Source organism: Drosophila virilis, chromosome X (genome assembly GCF_030788295.1).
Source record: "Drosophila virilis strain 15010-1051.87 chromosome X, Dvir_AGI_RSII-ME, whole genome shotgun sequence".
NCBI lineage: Eukaryota > Metazoa > Arthropoda > Insecta > Diptera > Drosophilidae > Drosophila > Drosophila virilis.
The window spans coordinates 1,812,855-1,826,516 of record NC_091543.1 but is presented as its reverse complement, the minus strand read 5'-3'; the positions used below and the strand labels follow the sequence as shown (position 1 = coordinate 1,826,516).

General features: G+C 50.6%; 2 protein-coding genes across 2 annotated transcripts; one reads left to right on the top strand and one right to left on the bottom strand.

Annotated features, from left to right (window-relative positions):
• The first annotated feature begins 390 nt into the window (after positions 1-390).
• Positions 391-7,989, top strand: Elys (AT hook containing transcription factor 1 homolog). Its single transcript, XM_070209284.1, has 6 exons — positions 391-744; positions 817-2,112; positions 2,487-2,677; positions 2,743-3,567; positions 3,662-7,523; positions 7,580-7,989. Exons 1-6 carry the CDS (start codon positions 630-632, stop codon positions 7,627-7,629), a joined length of 6,339 nt encoding a protein of 2,112 aa, XP_070065385.1. The 5' UTR covers positions 391-629; the 3' UTR covers positions 7,630-7,989.
• A 224-nt stretch (positions 7,990-8,213) lies between these two features.
• LOC6634779 (uncharacterized) lies at positions 8,214-13,392 on the bottom strand. The gene is made up of 3 exons (XM_032440550.2): positions 12,616-13,392; positions 9,759-10,761; positions 8,214-9,371 (listed from the first exon to the last, which is right to left on the bottom strand). The coding sequence occupies exons 2-3, from the start codon at positions 10,570-10,572 to the stop codon at positions 8,461-8,463; spliced, it is 1,725 nt and encodes a 574-aa protein (XP_032296441.1). The 5' UTR covers positions 10,573-10,761; positions 12,616-13,392; the 3' UTR covers positions 8,214-8,460.
• Between the last annotated feature and the right edge of the window lie 270 nt (positions 13,393-13,662).

Genomic DNA, 13,662 nt, shown 5'->3' with positions numbered 1-13,662 from the left:
TAGGCTTCTTGAGTGTACACAGTGTTGCTCCATGATATTCGCGATGCTGCGAATAATTATTGAAAGGGATTTGGTGGGCGTTTCAAATGTATAAATCAGCGCTGTTTTCATGCAATATGATCAAATATTGCTGCTTATGCGGCAATTAATCACAATAGGGCTTACATCGATCACTTAACTTTTGCTTATTAACTGCTAAATTGTCTACGATTTATTTCAAACGAATTTTTCAACTGCTTCGAGCGCTTATTCCTAATTGTATTAATATATAAATATTCATTTTTAACAATCGCGCCTCGTTTGCAGTTCACATATCGCAAACTAGCCTTTGCATAACCGGCGATATAATCATATGAGCGTTTGCCAACACTGTCTGCTGCCAGAGCAACGGCGTCTGGAGCCAAACAAAACAACAACAACAACGGCCGGCATGTGTGCAAAAATGTCAAAGCGAAGCGCATTGCCCAAAAACTAAAATCTAGCTAGCTAGAAAAACAAAATCAATTCAGAGTCTTATCTTAAATCGAGTGCACAGAAATTACACGAAACTTAGCTGCCAAGTGAATTACGCCCATTAAACAACCATCAATTTTCATTAATATTCGATGCAAATATCACATTAATTAGCAATGGAGTGGCATGAAATTGGCTTGATTGATAACCGAGCATCCAAATTTCCGGAGCGCTCCATACCTGGATATGAGGAGGTGTTTGGCAAGCAGATCGAAGAGCGCAGCATCGCAGGTAAGTTGTGCGCTTAAATGCATGTATGTATATATATATATATTTATGCATATATATTCTTGGCACTTACAGCCGATTATATAGGCGGCATCATAAATGACGGCAGCTGGGGCTGGCTGACACGCCAGAATGCGGATGCGGCCACTTTGCTGATATGCCAGCTGAGCAATGGCTACCGCGTGGCGAGCTACACATTTCTGCGGGAGAATGAGCGCAAGATAAAGCAGCGCAGCAGCATATGCTGCGTGCAGGAGCTGTTCCCGACTGGCATTGGCCGCCGCATACTGTTGGCCGTCTGCATTGAGATGGTGTCGGGCAGGACACAGCTGGCCATCTATACGCCCACAAATAGTCAGGTGCTGCGCTATATTGACCTCAATGCGGCGGGCATTAGTGTCCGATCGATGACCTTCCTGAACGATCGCCTGTGCGCGGGCACAATTTTGCGACAATTCGATGGTTGCCTGGCACTGGGCACAGATGCCGGCACCGTGCTGCTGATGGATGTCAACGCCAGCCAAACGATTGCCAATCGCTCCACAAACGTTGTGCTCCCGGATAGCGAGGTTCAGCGCAGCGATCTCATGTGCCTGTCTGTGCGCGATGCGGCTGTACTGGAACGGCTGGATGGGAAGCTGCGACGTTGTCGCCAACAGGATGTCCATGTGGCGCTCGAGTTTGATATGCCCGTTGCGGCACGGAATGCCATTACCAGCCTGATACCGTTGCCATTGATATCAGGCTTTGCTGCCGGCCTGCAGGATGGACGCATCTGTGCCTATGATCTGAGACGCTTGCAGCTCGTGGCACAGTTGCGCATGCCAGCCGATCAGCAGCCGGCGCCGGTTGTTGGTCTCTGCTGCATTGAGCCGCCGGATGATCCGCAGCCGTGCTTTTACATATGCTCCGTTTACAATTCGGGCGATCATCTGATGGCCTCGCTGCACTCGTTCAACTACAGACGCTCCGCACTGTCCGTTGAGAATTGTGATTTTGATTTGCGCGACTTTCAGAGCGCCACCACGCGCATTCGCCTTGCGCTGGACAATGGCAGCTGTTCGCTGATGAGCTGCGGCACAGCGTCAACATTTGCACTATCCGGCGACTATGGCACCATTTTGACCGCCATCAGCTGGCACTCGCACACGGATAACAGAAACAAGCTCATATTGTTCGACATTAATCAATGGTACAAGGACGAAATGCCCAGCTCGCCGCGACCGGACGAGAAACTCGACTATCTATGCGGCTTCGTCTTCAGCGGCCAGTATGCTGCACTCAGCATGCAGCTGGACTCGCGCTCCATTATTCCCTTCATATCCATGCAGCGTCACGATGACTATTACTATCCCAAGGCACTGTCGTTTGGTGAGTTGTCTTTGCAAAACTTTGAAAGCACGTGAAACAGCTTAAAAGCTGTATTCATTTAATTGACTTAAGATTAAGGCTTACTTAAAGCTCATCTAAAGAGGCTCACGACTAACTTGCCTTTGTGTTGATTTAATTCAGCAGCTTTAAAGAGCTTTTGGCATCCTAAAAAGTATATATACTGACACAAACAACTATGAAAGCTTTAAATAGCTTTCGAATCATATTGTCAGCTAGAGCTAAATGCTTGTAAAAAGCATCTAACAGCTTTAAAGCACATTAAAACTAAAATCTGCCTAAAACTTGTTAGCTTTAAAGCTTTGCAAGCGCATTAATAACAAGATTGATTGACTAACCTAACCGCCCACCCTCAGATTGCTTCCTGATGACAATTACGGGCTGTCGCCACTTTGAGTACATGGGTGTCCAGCGTCGATTCTTGAACTCGCTGTACTACAACAAGGGTAATGTCTTCCTCAATCCGGAGTACTATCTGGAGGAGATCATAGAATTGCGCTTGTTGCCGCAATTCCACGAATACGATCCGAATGTTTCGCTCTCCAGGGTAGGTGCAAAAAAATCAATTATACGTAAAATTCATTTAAATGCTGCTTCTTGTTTTTTTTGCAGCGCGAAATGTACGAGATGCTGCTGTCGATGGGACTGGAACATGATCGTCTCTGGCTGCTGAACAGCTGCGCCAGGAACTGCATGGACGGCAGCTATCTGTGCAACATGATGAGTCCGACCAAGCTAACGCTGTCCATACTGACTAACTGGATCGTGAAGCGTGCGGGCCAGATCAAGACGCGTTGCTCGGAGCTCTGTCAGGGCATCTTTGACTATGGCGGCTATGCGCTGGACGAGCGCGAGCGCAAAGAGTACCAGGAGCTAAACGGCCAGCTCTACAAGCTGCAGAATCTGCAAGCGTTCCTAGTCCGGCTGGGCAAGGCACGCCTCGGCCACGAGCTGGTCGAGGATCTGAGCGCCACAGAGCGCGCGGTAACCGTTCTATATGAATACCAGCGCATACTCTACTGGCTGATCGATCGGGCCATTTTGCCGGAGAGCAGCGAACAGCAGCAGCAGCCCCTGCAGCTCATACGGCGCGAGTATGCCGATCGTCGTGCCCGTCAGAATCAACACATCAGGCTCTACATTGATGAGCAGCTGCAGCATTCCGGATTTAAGGTGGGACTGCAGCGCCAAAGCGAACAGGATGGCCTCTATCCACCGCGCACTCTGCAATCGTTGATGCGCCTCATGCTGCTGCCCGATGCCAAGCTGGATCACAAGCACGAGCTAATGCTGTATGTGTTGCACGACGTGGACCAGCTGCTCGTGCCAAAGCGCAAAAGGCCACTCTATCAGGATTTTGCCATGGCCTTCGGCATAGCCGAGCCGCTGCTGAAGTGTGCGCGTTCCTTCTGGTTTCTGGACAAGGGTGACTATGAGGTAAGCTCCGCTAGCCAGTCAATCAATCAGTCTGTCTCGCTCTAAATGAAGTCTTGCCTCGCTCTTAACCTCCCTCTCTTTCTCTCTCTCTCAGCAAACGATCGATGTGTTGTATAGAGGACGCCTTGGTCACAGCAGCTACACGGAATGGCAGACCAAGCATCTGATTGAGACACTGCTCGCCCATAGAGCCAATCAGGAGGCAATGCAGGTGGTGCACATGCCACCGGGCTTTATATCGTCGGAGCTAAAGCTGCAGGTGCTGCTTGCCAACAATAATATACCGGAGGCATTTCATCATGCACGCATCTATATGGACGACGATGGTCGACCGCTGCTGGAGCGTTTCTTCCGGCATTGCATACTGAATGGCAAGTTTACGGTGCTGGCGACCTTGTGCCTGCGGGAACACGAGGAGCAGCTCGTCTATCGCCAGCTGCGCCAGTGCAAGACCCGGGCCACGGACTGTGTGCAGTTGATTCTGTTGCTCAAGCGCTGCAAGTACATTGAGGCCGTGTCCTTTATGGATGAGGTGGCCGCCGAGCGTGAGCAGGGACCCAATGATGAGACGAGCGGCATATTGTCCGCCTATCGCACCACCATGGCGCCCGTTACCCAATCCATAGCTGGCACATATTTTCGCATACGCGACAAACTGAATGGGGATCAGCTGAGGAATCCATCGCCGGAGCCGTTTAGCTGCCAGCTGGCCAAGCAGAACGCCAACGGCCAGCTGGGCAACATCTTTCAGAGCTCCGCCCTGAGCGCCCATTGGGCCACACGCTATGCCAACGGGAAGCAGGCGCAGACGCTGAACAGCCGGAATATGCCGTTCCTTCGTAATGCCGCCCAATCGGTCAAGGATGTGCCACAGCTGCGTCGTCATGTGCGTCCTACACAATTCCAGTATGTGGAGAAGCGTATGCTCAATCCGAATCTGGCCGCCTGTAGCCGGGATATTGTGCAGCAGCCCTCGAAGCGACCGCGCCTCGAATTCGGCAATGCGTTGGAAACCTTTGTCCAACGTTCGCTAGAGCTGGCCGAACAGGAGCTGGAGCCGGAGCAGGAGCAGCAGCCGCCAATGCTGCATGATGAACGCGAGCTGGCCGCGCTCTTGGAGCCGCCCGTCTATTTGATGCCCAAGTCGGTGCAAGAGCAGCCCGCAGCAGTCACTAACCAGGAGCAGCTGCGTCCCACAATACTGAAGCGGCGTCGTTCCAGGTGCCAGTCAGCGCAGCCCCTGGTGGCCGAGCGGCAGAGCTTCAGCTTTATGCCGCCAATTCCGTTGGATGACTTTGCGCGGACGGCCAGTGATCAGGATGTCGAGATGATGGTGATGGAGGAAGCTGAAGAGATGGAAGAGGAGGAGGAGGGCACCGATGAAATATTTGTGGAAATTGAGCAACAGCCGGTCAGTCCCAGTCCCAGTCCCGAGGAGGAGGAGGAGCAGGAGCACGAGCACGAGCAGGATCAGCAGCAGCAGCAGCCCAACGAATCCGGCTCCAATTCGGACACGGACTCCGAGTACTTGTCGCCGTTGGCCTCGGCCAATGTTTCCTTTGTTGATTCCAGCCAGGAGCAACGTGCAGCAATGGCGCCACCAACTGGTCCACAACCACGCGGCTCCTTGTTGCTGGCGCGCAGCAGCCAGCAGGAGAGCAGCGGCTTCGGCAGCTTTGCCACAATCCATATGGGCAGTACGACGGGTTCGTTGCAGTTAAATGAATTTGTGCCGCCTGTCTGCTCCTCGAAGATGTGCGAGGTGGCCAGCACGAGCAGCACAGTGAAGATCTCGGAGCGCACGACCATTTGCGGCGACATGGATGAGCCGAGTGTAGGCACATCGCCGCAGGCATGGTCGATGCCGTCCTCATTGCTGCAGCCACCGACGCAGCCACAAATGTTGCGCATGCTGGATACCACGCTGGGCATGTCCAGCTATGATATGACGCTGGCGCTGGAGCAAGCGGCCGAACAGGAGTCACAGCCGGCGGAGCAAACGAAAATAACAGCTACTACGGCCTACATAGACCTGGATGAAGATGAGGAGGAGGAGGAGGAAGAGGAGCAACAGCAGCAGCAGCAGCAAGAGGAGGAGGAGGAAGAGGAGCAGCAGCAGCAGCAGCAGCAGCAGGAGGTTCAGGAGGAGCAGCCAGTGCAACAACAACAACAACAACAACAGCGAGAAGAAGAAGAGGAAGTAGAGGAAGATGAGGAGGAGGAGGAGCAAAGCTCGCATTCCAGCAACGAGGAGCCCGCCACCCTCAACTACAATCGCGACTCGCCCAGCTACAGCGTCAGCAGCGAACTATCGGACATGTCTTCGGGTGTGGTCGGCACACGACAAGCACGTCAGGATGCGCCGGTTTATTCCATTGTTGTGGAGTCGACCAATTCGATCAGCAACTCCCGCTCGCCCACCTCGCATACGCCCACCTCGTTTCTGCCCAGCGATACGAACGTCTCGCAGACATCGAGTCCGCCGCGTGCGGCTCATGGCGGCGCCGCTGGTGGCTCCAATCGTTCGCTGTATCGTGCCAACAGTCTGGAGACGGTGGATGATCTGGACACCACAAAGGGCTCCTTGGAGGAGGACGACGATTTGGACGAGGAGGACGAGTGTGTCATTGCGCTCGATGGCACCGAGGTGCGCGGCTATGTGGCGCGTCCGGAGCCGCTGGCTGCCTGCAGCAGCGCCGAGCTGTTCGCGTTCAAGCAACAGGACGAATCCGTGCCGCCTGCTACCCAAGTGCCATGCCCCTCGTTGGGCGCAACGGCCAACAGCGATTCGTACACCATCAACTTGGACAGCTTGGATAGCGCCGAGCTGCAACAGTCGATAGCACCATCTAGACCAGCTGCACCAACTGCTATTGTGTTGATTACTCCATCGGATGCCGGTTCCAGCAACCAGTCGGTGGCCACGGTTGCCTTTAGCGAGCACAAGGATCAACTGCACATGGAGAGGGAGATGGCAGTGCCCGCTGCTAAGGCGACAGATCATGGCGCCGAACTGGTTATGGATGTGGAGATGACAGAGGCAGCTCCACGCGCACTTGAGCAGCCCATTAGTCTAGATTCCGATGTGGAGTTTGATCCCTGCCTGACTCTATCCGATACTGAGCAGGCGCCGGAGGGGGAGGAGCAGGTGGATGAGGTGGAGATGCCGGTGCGCGTCTCTGTGGCCACATCCCTGCCCACAATTGATGAGGCTTCCAGGCAGCCGTTGGTGCGCATTAAACGCGCCCGCCAAAGCTTAACCGGAACACCGCCGGTGCCGGAGCGCAGCATACGGCTGCGAAGCGATGATCAGCGTCGCAGTGAATCCTCCAATCGTAGCACACCGTCACCAGTAACCGGACGCCAGCTGCGTTCGCGCCGTCGCCGCAGCAACAGCGCGCTCAGCGAGGAGCAGCTGACCCCCGACGCGTCCACGGCTGCATCCGCAACGCCGCCGGTGGCACTGCCAGCGCAAAGGCAAAGGCGTTTGCGTAGCGACGATTCTGTGGCCAGCACGCGTCGCGTTTTGCGCGGCAGCTCCTTGCCGCCCATCTCAACGGTGCCGGTGTCCACGCCCAAGCGGCGGCGAAAGCTGTTGGCCCGACCATTGGAGGCCATTGAGGAGGCTGGCGAATCGCCAGCGTTGCCGCGTACACGTTCGCGCACACATCTCAGTCAGCTGGCCAGCAGTCCGGCCGTGGGCAGCTGGGGTTCAGTAGCCGGCGTCGCTGGACAGGAATCAGACAGCGGCACACCCACACGTAAACATCGCAGCTGCAGTGAGCCGCCGGCTTTATTGCTCGCCAGGAGCAGACGTGCACGCAAGCCCAGCGGCAGTGAGGAGCAGAAACAGGAGGCGCCGCCAGTCGAACCCAGGAATCTGCGCAGTCGACGCAGCACCTTGGAGGTGCCGCCAGCTGAGCAGCCGCCTGCACCGGCAGCAGACGTGCCCGACGGTAAGCGATCAGCTTTCATTTAAATCAGCCTTAATTACAATTTTACATATTTTCAGTAAGTGAAGCATCTGTGCCGCCCAAGAAACGGGGCCGATCCAAGAAGTAGAGCTCACACGCACACAAACTTACTTATTTGGCAGAAGTTGTTGCAAAATTAACATTCGCTTGGAATTTTTATTTTATTTTTTTTTTGGTTTGTTAATCGGATTTAAATTGCCAAGACGCGGCAAAGTTATATTTGAAGCATCTGCACAAGGAATTTCAAACATTTTAAATGGGAATAACTACCGTTGGAATGTGTGTTTGGTGTTGCCCAATCGTTTTTGGCAGTTTTAAACTTCATATGTTACACGGCCACGATATATCGATAACAGCGAGCTTCGTTGTTCGATTTGTGGCGAAATAATCGATTGCACACATCGAACACAACAAAAATATAAATCTATTAAATATGTATTAAAAACCATTATAGTTATATACAATTATATACAACAGTTGAAACAATGATAGTAGTCATTGGAGGGCAGGCGAACGACATAAGAAATTCAAAATAACAAAAAGGAGCTGATGATTTACAATGTTGCAAACTGTTGGCATGTGTTTTTGGCGTTGCCCAATTGTTTGGCAAAGCTTACAAAACGATATATATATATATCGATAACAGGCAGGCGATTGAGCGCAGGGGAGACGTTAAGTTTAAATATATTAAATATGTATTAAAAATTCTTTATAACTATATACAAATATATACAACAGTTTAAAACATAAACGGCAACAGGGCGGCAGGGCGGCAGGCAAGTGGGACATCATTAAAGCTAAACACTTTACGGTGGATGTCGTCTACAACTAAACAGATACTTATATATTTAAATTAAACGGCTATGCTTATCGCTTATTTGTATTTGTGGGGGCACTGGGACTGGCATGGATTTGGCGTCTAGACCAACGTGGACAGCTCATGCAGCGATATGGTTATGTTGCTCATATCCAGCGTGGGCGGTATGCCTGGACTGACCGATCCGCTGGCCTCGCGTCCCATCAGGCAGCTACCATTGGCAGCAATGGCAATCGGTTTGGGTGTTGGCGGCGTCGCCGTCGCCGGACGTACCAGGAACGGTGAATTGATGATGCCACCGATACCATTATTATTATTATTATTATTGTTGGCGCTGGCAGCGCACAGCAGCGGATTGAAGCTGCCGTGCGAATGATTGGGCGAGACGGGCGTCACCGATGTGGGATGATGCTGCAGCATGGAATGATGATTCTGTTGTCCAAATAGCGGCATCATCGGCTGGCAGCCGGCATTGTTAAATAGCTGAACTGGCGGCAGCTGCGTCGTCGCCGTTGAGAGCAGCGACATGTTCAGCGGCAACGGCGGACTCCGGTAGCTGATTGTCTTCTCCTTTTGCCAGACGAACACATTGTGGACCATGGCGCCGCCACAGAAGACAATGCCCACGCCGATGAGGATGCTTGTGATGATCGCCGGCGTCGAATGGAAATGATTAAACGTATACAATATGATGCCGGTCAGAAATACGGGTATGGAGATGAAAAAGCCGCTGACAGCGCAAGTACGGCTCGCACTCGACTTTTCCAGATACTTGTTGTCCCGGCCATCGAACATGGGTGAGCGCAACAGCTTGACGGCAAACAGAAATTGTATGGCGCAAACGAGCAGGCAGCAGAGATTCAGGGAGAGCGACAGGGCGCATAGCGCCAGGGTCACATCGTAGACGATGATGAAATCCTCGCTGCTGATGCTGCGCGTCAGCGCATCCTCGCGGCTGTTCGGCGAGATCTTTAGCAGAAACATCAGCGAGAGCAGCGCCAACAGCAGCGAAACTGCAATCAGAATAATAAGTGAAATATCAGTGAAATGCACTCTGAAATGTTAAAATAAACAAAGTACGGCTTTTCAAAGCTAACGGACTTGCGCAAAGAAAACTGTTAGGTGGCAACGCTGCCACAAAACATGATTATTGCTGTTAAACTGCCGCCAAGTGACAGCTTCAAGTAGACAATAGGCAATTGCCAAAAATGCACTTTAATTTGCACTGCAAGCAACACAAGAAGGTAAAAAAAAAAAAAAACAAAGTGAATTTCTCTTGCAAGTTAAGCGCAACTGTGATAGCCGCGCTTAGCCGAACGAACTATTAGATGGCAGCGCTGCCAGGCTTGCCTGAGAAAATGGCGCCAATAAATGCCAAAAAGAAAAGTGCTGCCACTCACCCAAACAGAGCAGACCCAGACTGGTCAGCACTTCGCGCGGTCCCGGGCCATGTTTTGTGGGCTTGACGCTCGCCTGCAGCACAGAATTTGGATTCATGCCCAAATTGTTGCAGTGGCTATAATTGTGCAGATTGTTGTTGTTGTTGTTGTTGTTCATATTGTTGTTGTTGTTGTTGTTGTTGTGCAGTGGATGCTGGGGCAGGTGCTGCGGCTGCGGCTGCTGATGGCTGCTGCTGCTGCTGCTGGCCAACATATGCTGGTTCGTATACGTATGATGATGCAGACTGTTGCCGTTGCAATTACCGTTAGGCGTCAGCGGCGTTAACGGCTTCATTGGCGTCGCCGCCGTTGCAATATTCAGCAGCGTCGAGCCGCCCCCGCAACCGCCCCCGCCCGACCGCAACGCACCGTTCAGCAGCGTTGCGCTGCACGCGGACGCATTCAGCGCGGATATGTTGAGCGGCTGCGGCGGTCGCAGGTGTATATTGCGTGCGGTGCTCGCAACGGCAGCTGCTGCCGGTGTTGGTGAAGTGCCCGCCGCTGCCGCTGCTGCTGCTGCTGCTGCTGCGGCTGCGGCTGCAACTGCGACTGCGCCTGGCACGGGGCTGGTGGCGTTTGTTCTTGCTGCTGTTGTTGTTGTTGCTGTTGTTGCCGCCGGCGCTGAGGGTGGATTATTGCTGCTACTGTTGCTGCTATTGTTGTTGTTGTTGTTGCTGTTGCTGTTGTTGCTGCCGCCGTTGGCCGTGCGCAGCAGCTGGCCGTTGACAGGCGCCGCGGCAGTTGCCGTGCTCGCATTCGAGGCGTGCTTCAGCATTTCCTGTCCAGCTAGTTAGTCCCTGCCTTGCTCTGCTTCTTCCTCCTCCAACTGCTATGTTTTGCTGCCGTTGGCACCTGCGACTGCGGCGGCTTCTCCTGCTCCTGCTGCTGCTGCCTGGGTAAGTCTGTCTCACAGTTCCACGGTTGGTTCACATAATGATTACCTTGTGCCGCGGTGTCTATGCAACTGAAACGTTATTTATTAAAATAAAACAATAATAATTACAATTTATAATTATATTACTAATACTAAGAAAGCTACTAATTATAACGAATAATGAATAACTGATTGACTGATTGACTGACAAACTGACTAACTGTTAGTTTGATCGACTGTTTGAACGATTGATTGAATGATTGACTTACTTGACTGACTAATTGACTAAAGATTGACTGACTGATTGACGGACTGACTCTTTGATTGACTGACTAACTGACCAAAGATTGACTGATTGACTGTCAGTTTGATCGACTGACTGTCTGATTGATGGTGTGACTGATCGATTGATTGACTGATTGACGGACAGACTGATTAAATGTCTAAAGATTGACTGGCTTACTGACTGATTGACAGACTGACTCTTTGATTGACTGACTAACTGACTAAAGATTGACTGACTTATTGTCTGATTGACGAACTGACTGTTTGATTGACTGACTGACTGTCTAATCGACGGACTAACTGTTTGATTCACTGTCAGTTTGATCGACTGACTGACGGACAGACTTACTCTGACTGATTGATTGTTTGATTGACGGACTGACTGTCAGATTGACGGACTGAATGATTGATTGGTGACAAACGAACCACACTGCGTTTCACGTTTTTCGCAAAATCCGCAACTGTTTGTGGAATTTCCAAAAAACCTTGTTTATGGGCGGAATAACCCTCTACAGAATAAATATCAAAATAAGTTTATATGTTTCCCGATAAGCTGGCTTAATAACTTCATGCAACTGACCAAGTCGAGTCTCATAGACGGAGGATCGCCATTTAACTGAGTTATTCCCCACTTCTCCGGCCCACTCACCGCCCCGCTCATTTGGCTGGGCACCGTTTTAATGGCTTTCTTTAGCGTTTCTCATCATGCAGCCAGGTAGGCTAGGCTAGGTAGATAGATGCTCAAATACTTAGATAGACGTACTGAATGCAGAACCATTCGCACGCTCAGCTAGAGCTGGCAATTGCCTCCAAGAATTAAGTGGCTAAAAACACGTAGAGTCAAGTTGCCCAAGCGAACCATTTAAATCTGAGCTGACTTGGCATATTTCAGATTTACCAAATACTCGATAATTTGCCTTAACCGAAATTATCCTTGGCGAACTTATGTAGAAAAGACAATTCAAATTAATTAAGCAGCATTTTTAGCTGACCAAAGCCAGTTCGTTGCCTTCGCTAATACCCTGCCAATGGGCATTACAATTTATTATCGACTTTGCCTTTTTTTTTATCAAAATAAATAATTGAGAAAACTAACTTGGGAGTAAACTTGGGAGTAAAAGTCTATCTAAGACTTAAAAATAAATTGCAGCCTTCAGAAATCTCTCTTAAAAACATTCAACTACTATATATATCTATATATCTTGTCATTTCAAACCAATTTTAAAGCTAGTTCAGCTTTTTTTTTTTTTGTTAGCTTCTTTTTGTTTAACAGCGTACTAAGCTGGCGTTTTTCAAGCGACGGCTGGCAACGCCGAGCCGAACCGTGAACCGGACCAAGGACAAATTGTTGTCGAGCCTGCAGCCCTGGTTAATAACTGAATATTTGCCATGTATTTTGTGCACGGCAAGGGTATTGCAAGTGCGACCAACTGCAGAGAAGAGTATTTTTTCTCGTCTTTCTTTTTCGTTTTGTTGTTTTACACGAATCCACAGATGAGTTGAGGCGAAATTTTTGATTGCCTTGCAATTTGGCACATGCACAAAACACCGAAAAAAAAAAAAAACATAAAAATATGCACATGTGTATGTATGTATGTGTGTGTGTGTGCGTGTGTGTGTGTGTGCAATGCAATTCGGCGAGTTGTTAAACAAGTTTACCTTTTTGTTATTTTGTTATATATTTTTGTTGTCGGTTTTTTTCTTTCTTTAATTTCCGTGCGGCGTCTGTGACATTTGCATAGCCATGGCTAAGTTAATTAAAAAAATAAAAAAAAAAAAAACAATGCCAAAATCTGCGAAGCCAGCAATTGAATATGTTGAAATGAAAATGTATATCGATGAACGGGTCTAGGCCAAGCTGGGCCACAGCAGCGGCATTTTTCTGGCCAAGAGGCGTTGTTACGAAGCGCGACGCGGCGGGTTTGAGGCACGAGCAGCAACTGGACGGCAGAGCAAAACAAAACGGCCAAGCGGAGAGTCTGGCTGCCATCGCTGTCTCCGTGTGTGTGTGAGAGAGAGTGTATGTGTGTGTGTGTGTGTGTGTGGCTGGAGCGGGCGACAAGTGAACGATGAGAGCGATCAAGTGACAAAGAACGACTATCAGTCGCCGTCGTCAGGTTCGCAGTCGGCATCAGCCGTTGGTTCTAGCCGCAGGGGCTGCTGCGTCCACTCTTCGCATAACCAGTTAACAAGGCAACACACACACACACACACACACATACACACACACTGGGCGAGAGATAGAGCGAACGCAAGGCTGACGCTAAAATAACAAACAGCACCGCCGCACCGTGGTACACATGCCGGATCTTTCTTGGCAAACTAGCCGGATCGTTCGAATTTAGCTGTAAGTGTGACCGTTTTGTTAGTTAACGATTTGCATTTATCTACCAAATGCAACCTAAAGTCAAAAAATAAAACAAAATTTAATGAATGCTGATGCACTGTGCAACAAGCAAATAACCTGAACCTGATCGGGCGCTCTGTCTATGTTGCACATCTGCAATTGTAGCTGTGTGCGCGTGTGTATGTGTGTCCCAGGTATAGGCAAACTGAGCGCGTGTTGGTGTGCCACAAGCAGCGGCAGCGACTGCGGTAGCTTCAACTTGCTAAGCCGCATTCCACGAGTTCCGGCTGGATCTGGATGGGGCACAGGGCGTGCGCTCTTTTGCATTAGCTAGGGAGCTCTCGGCGTCTGGTTGTTGC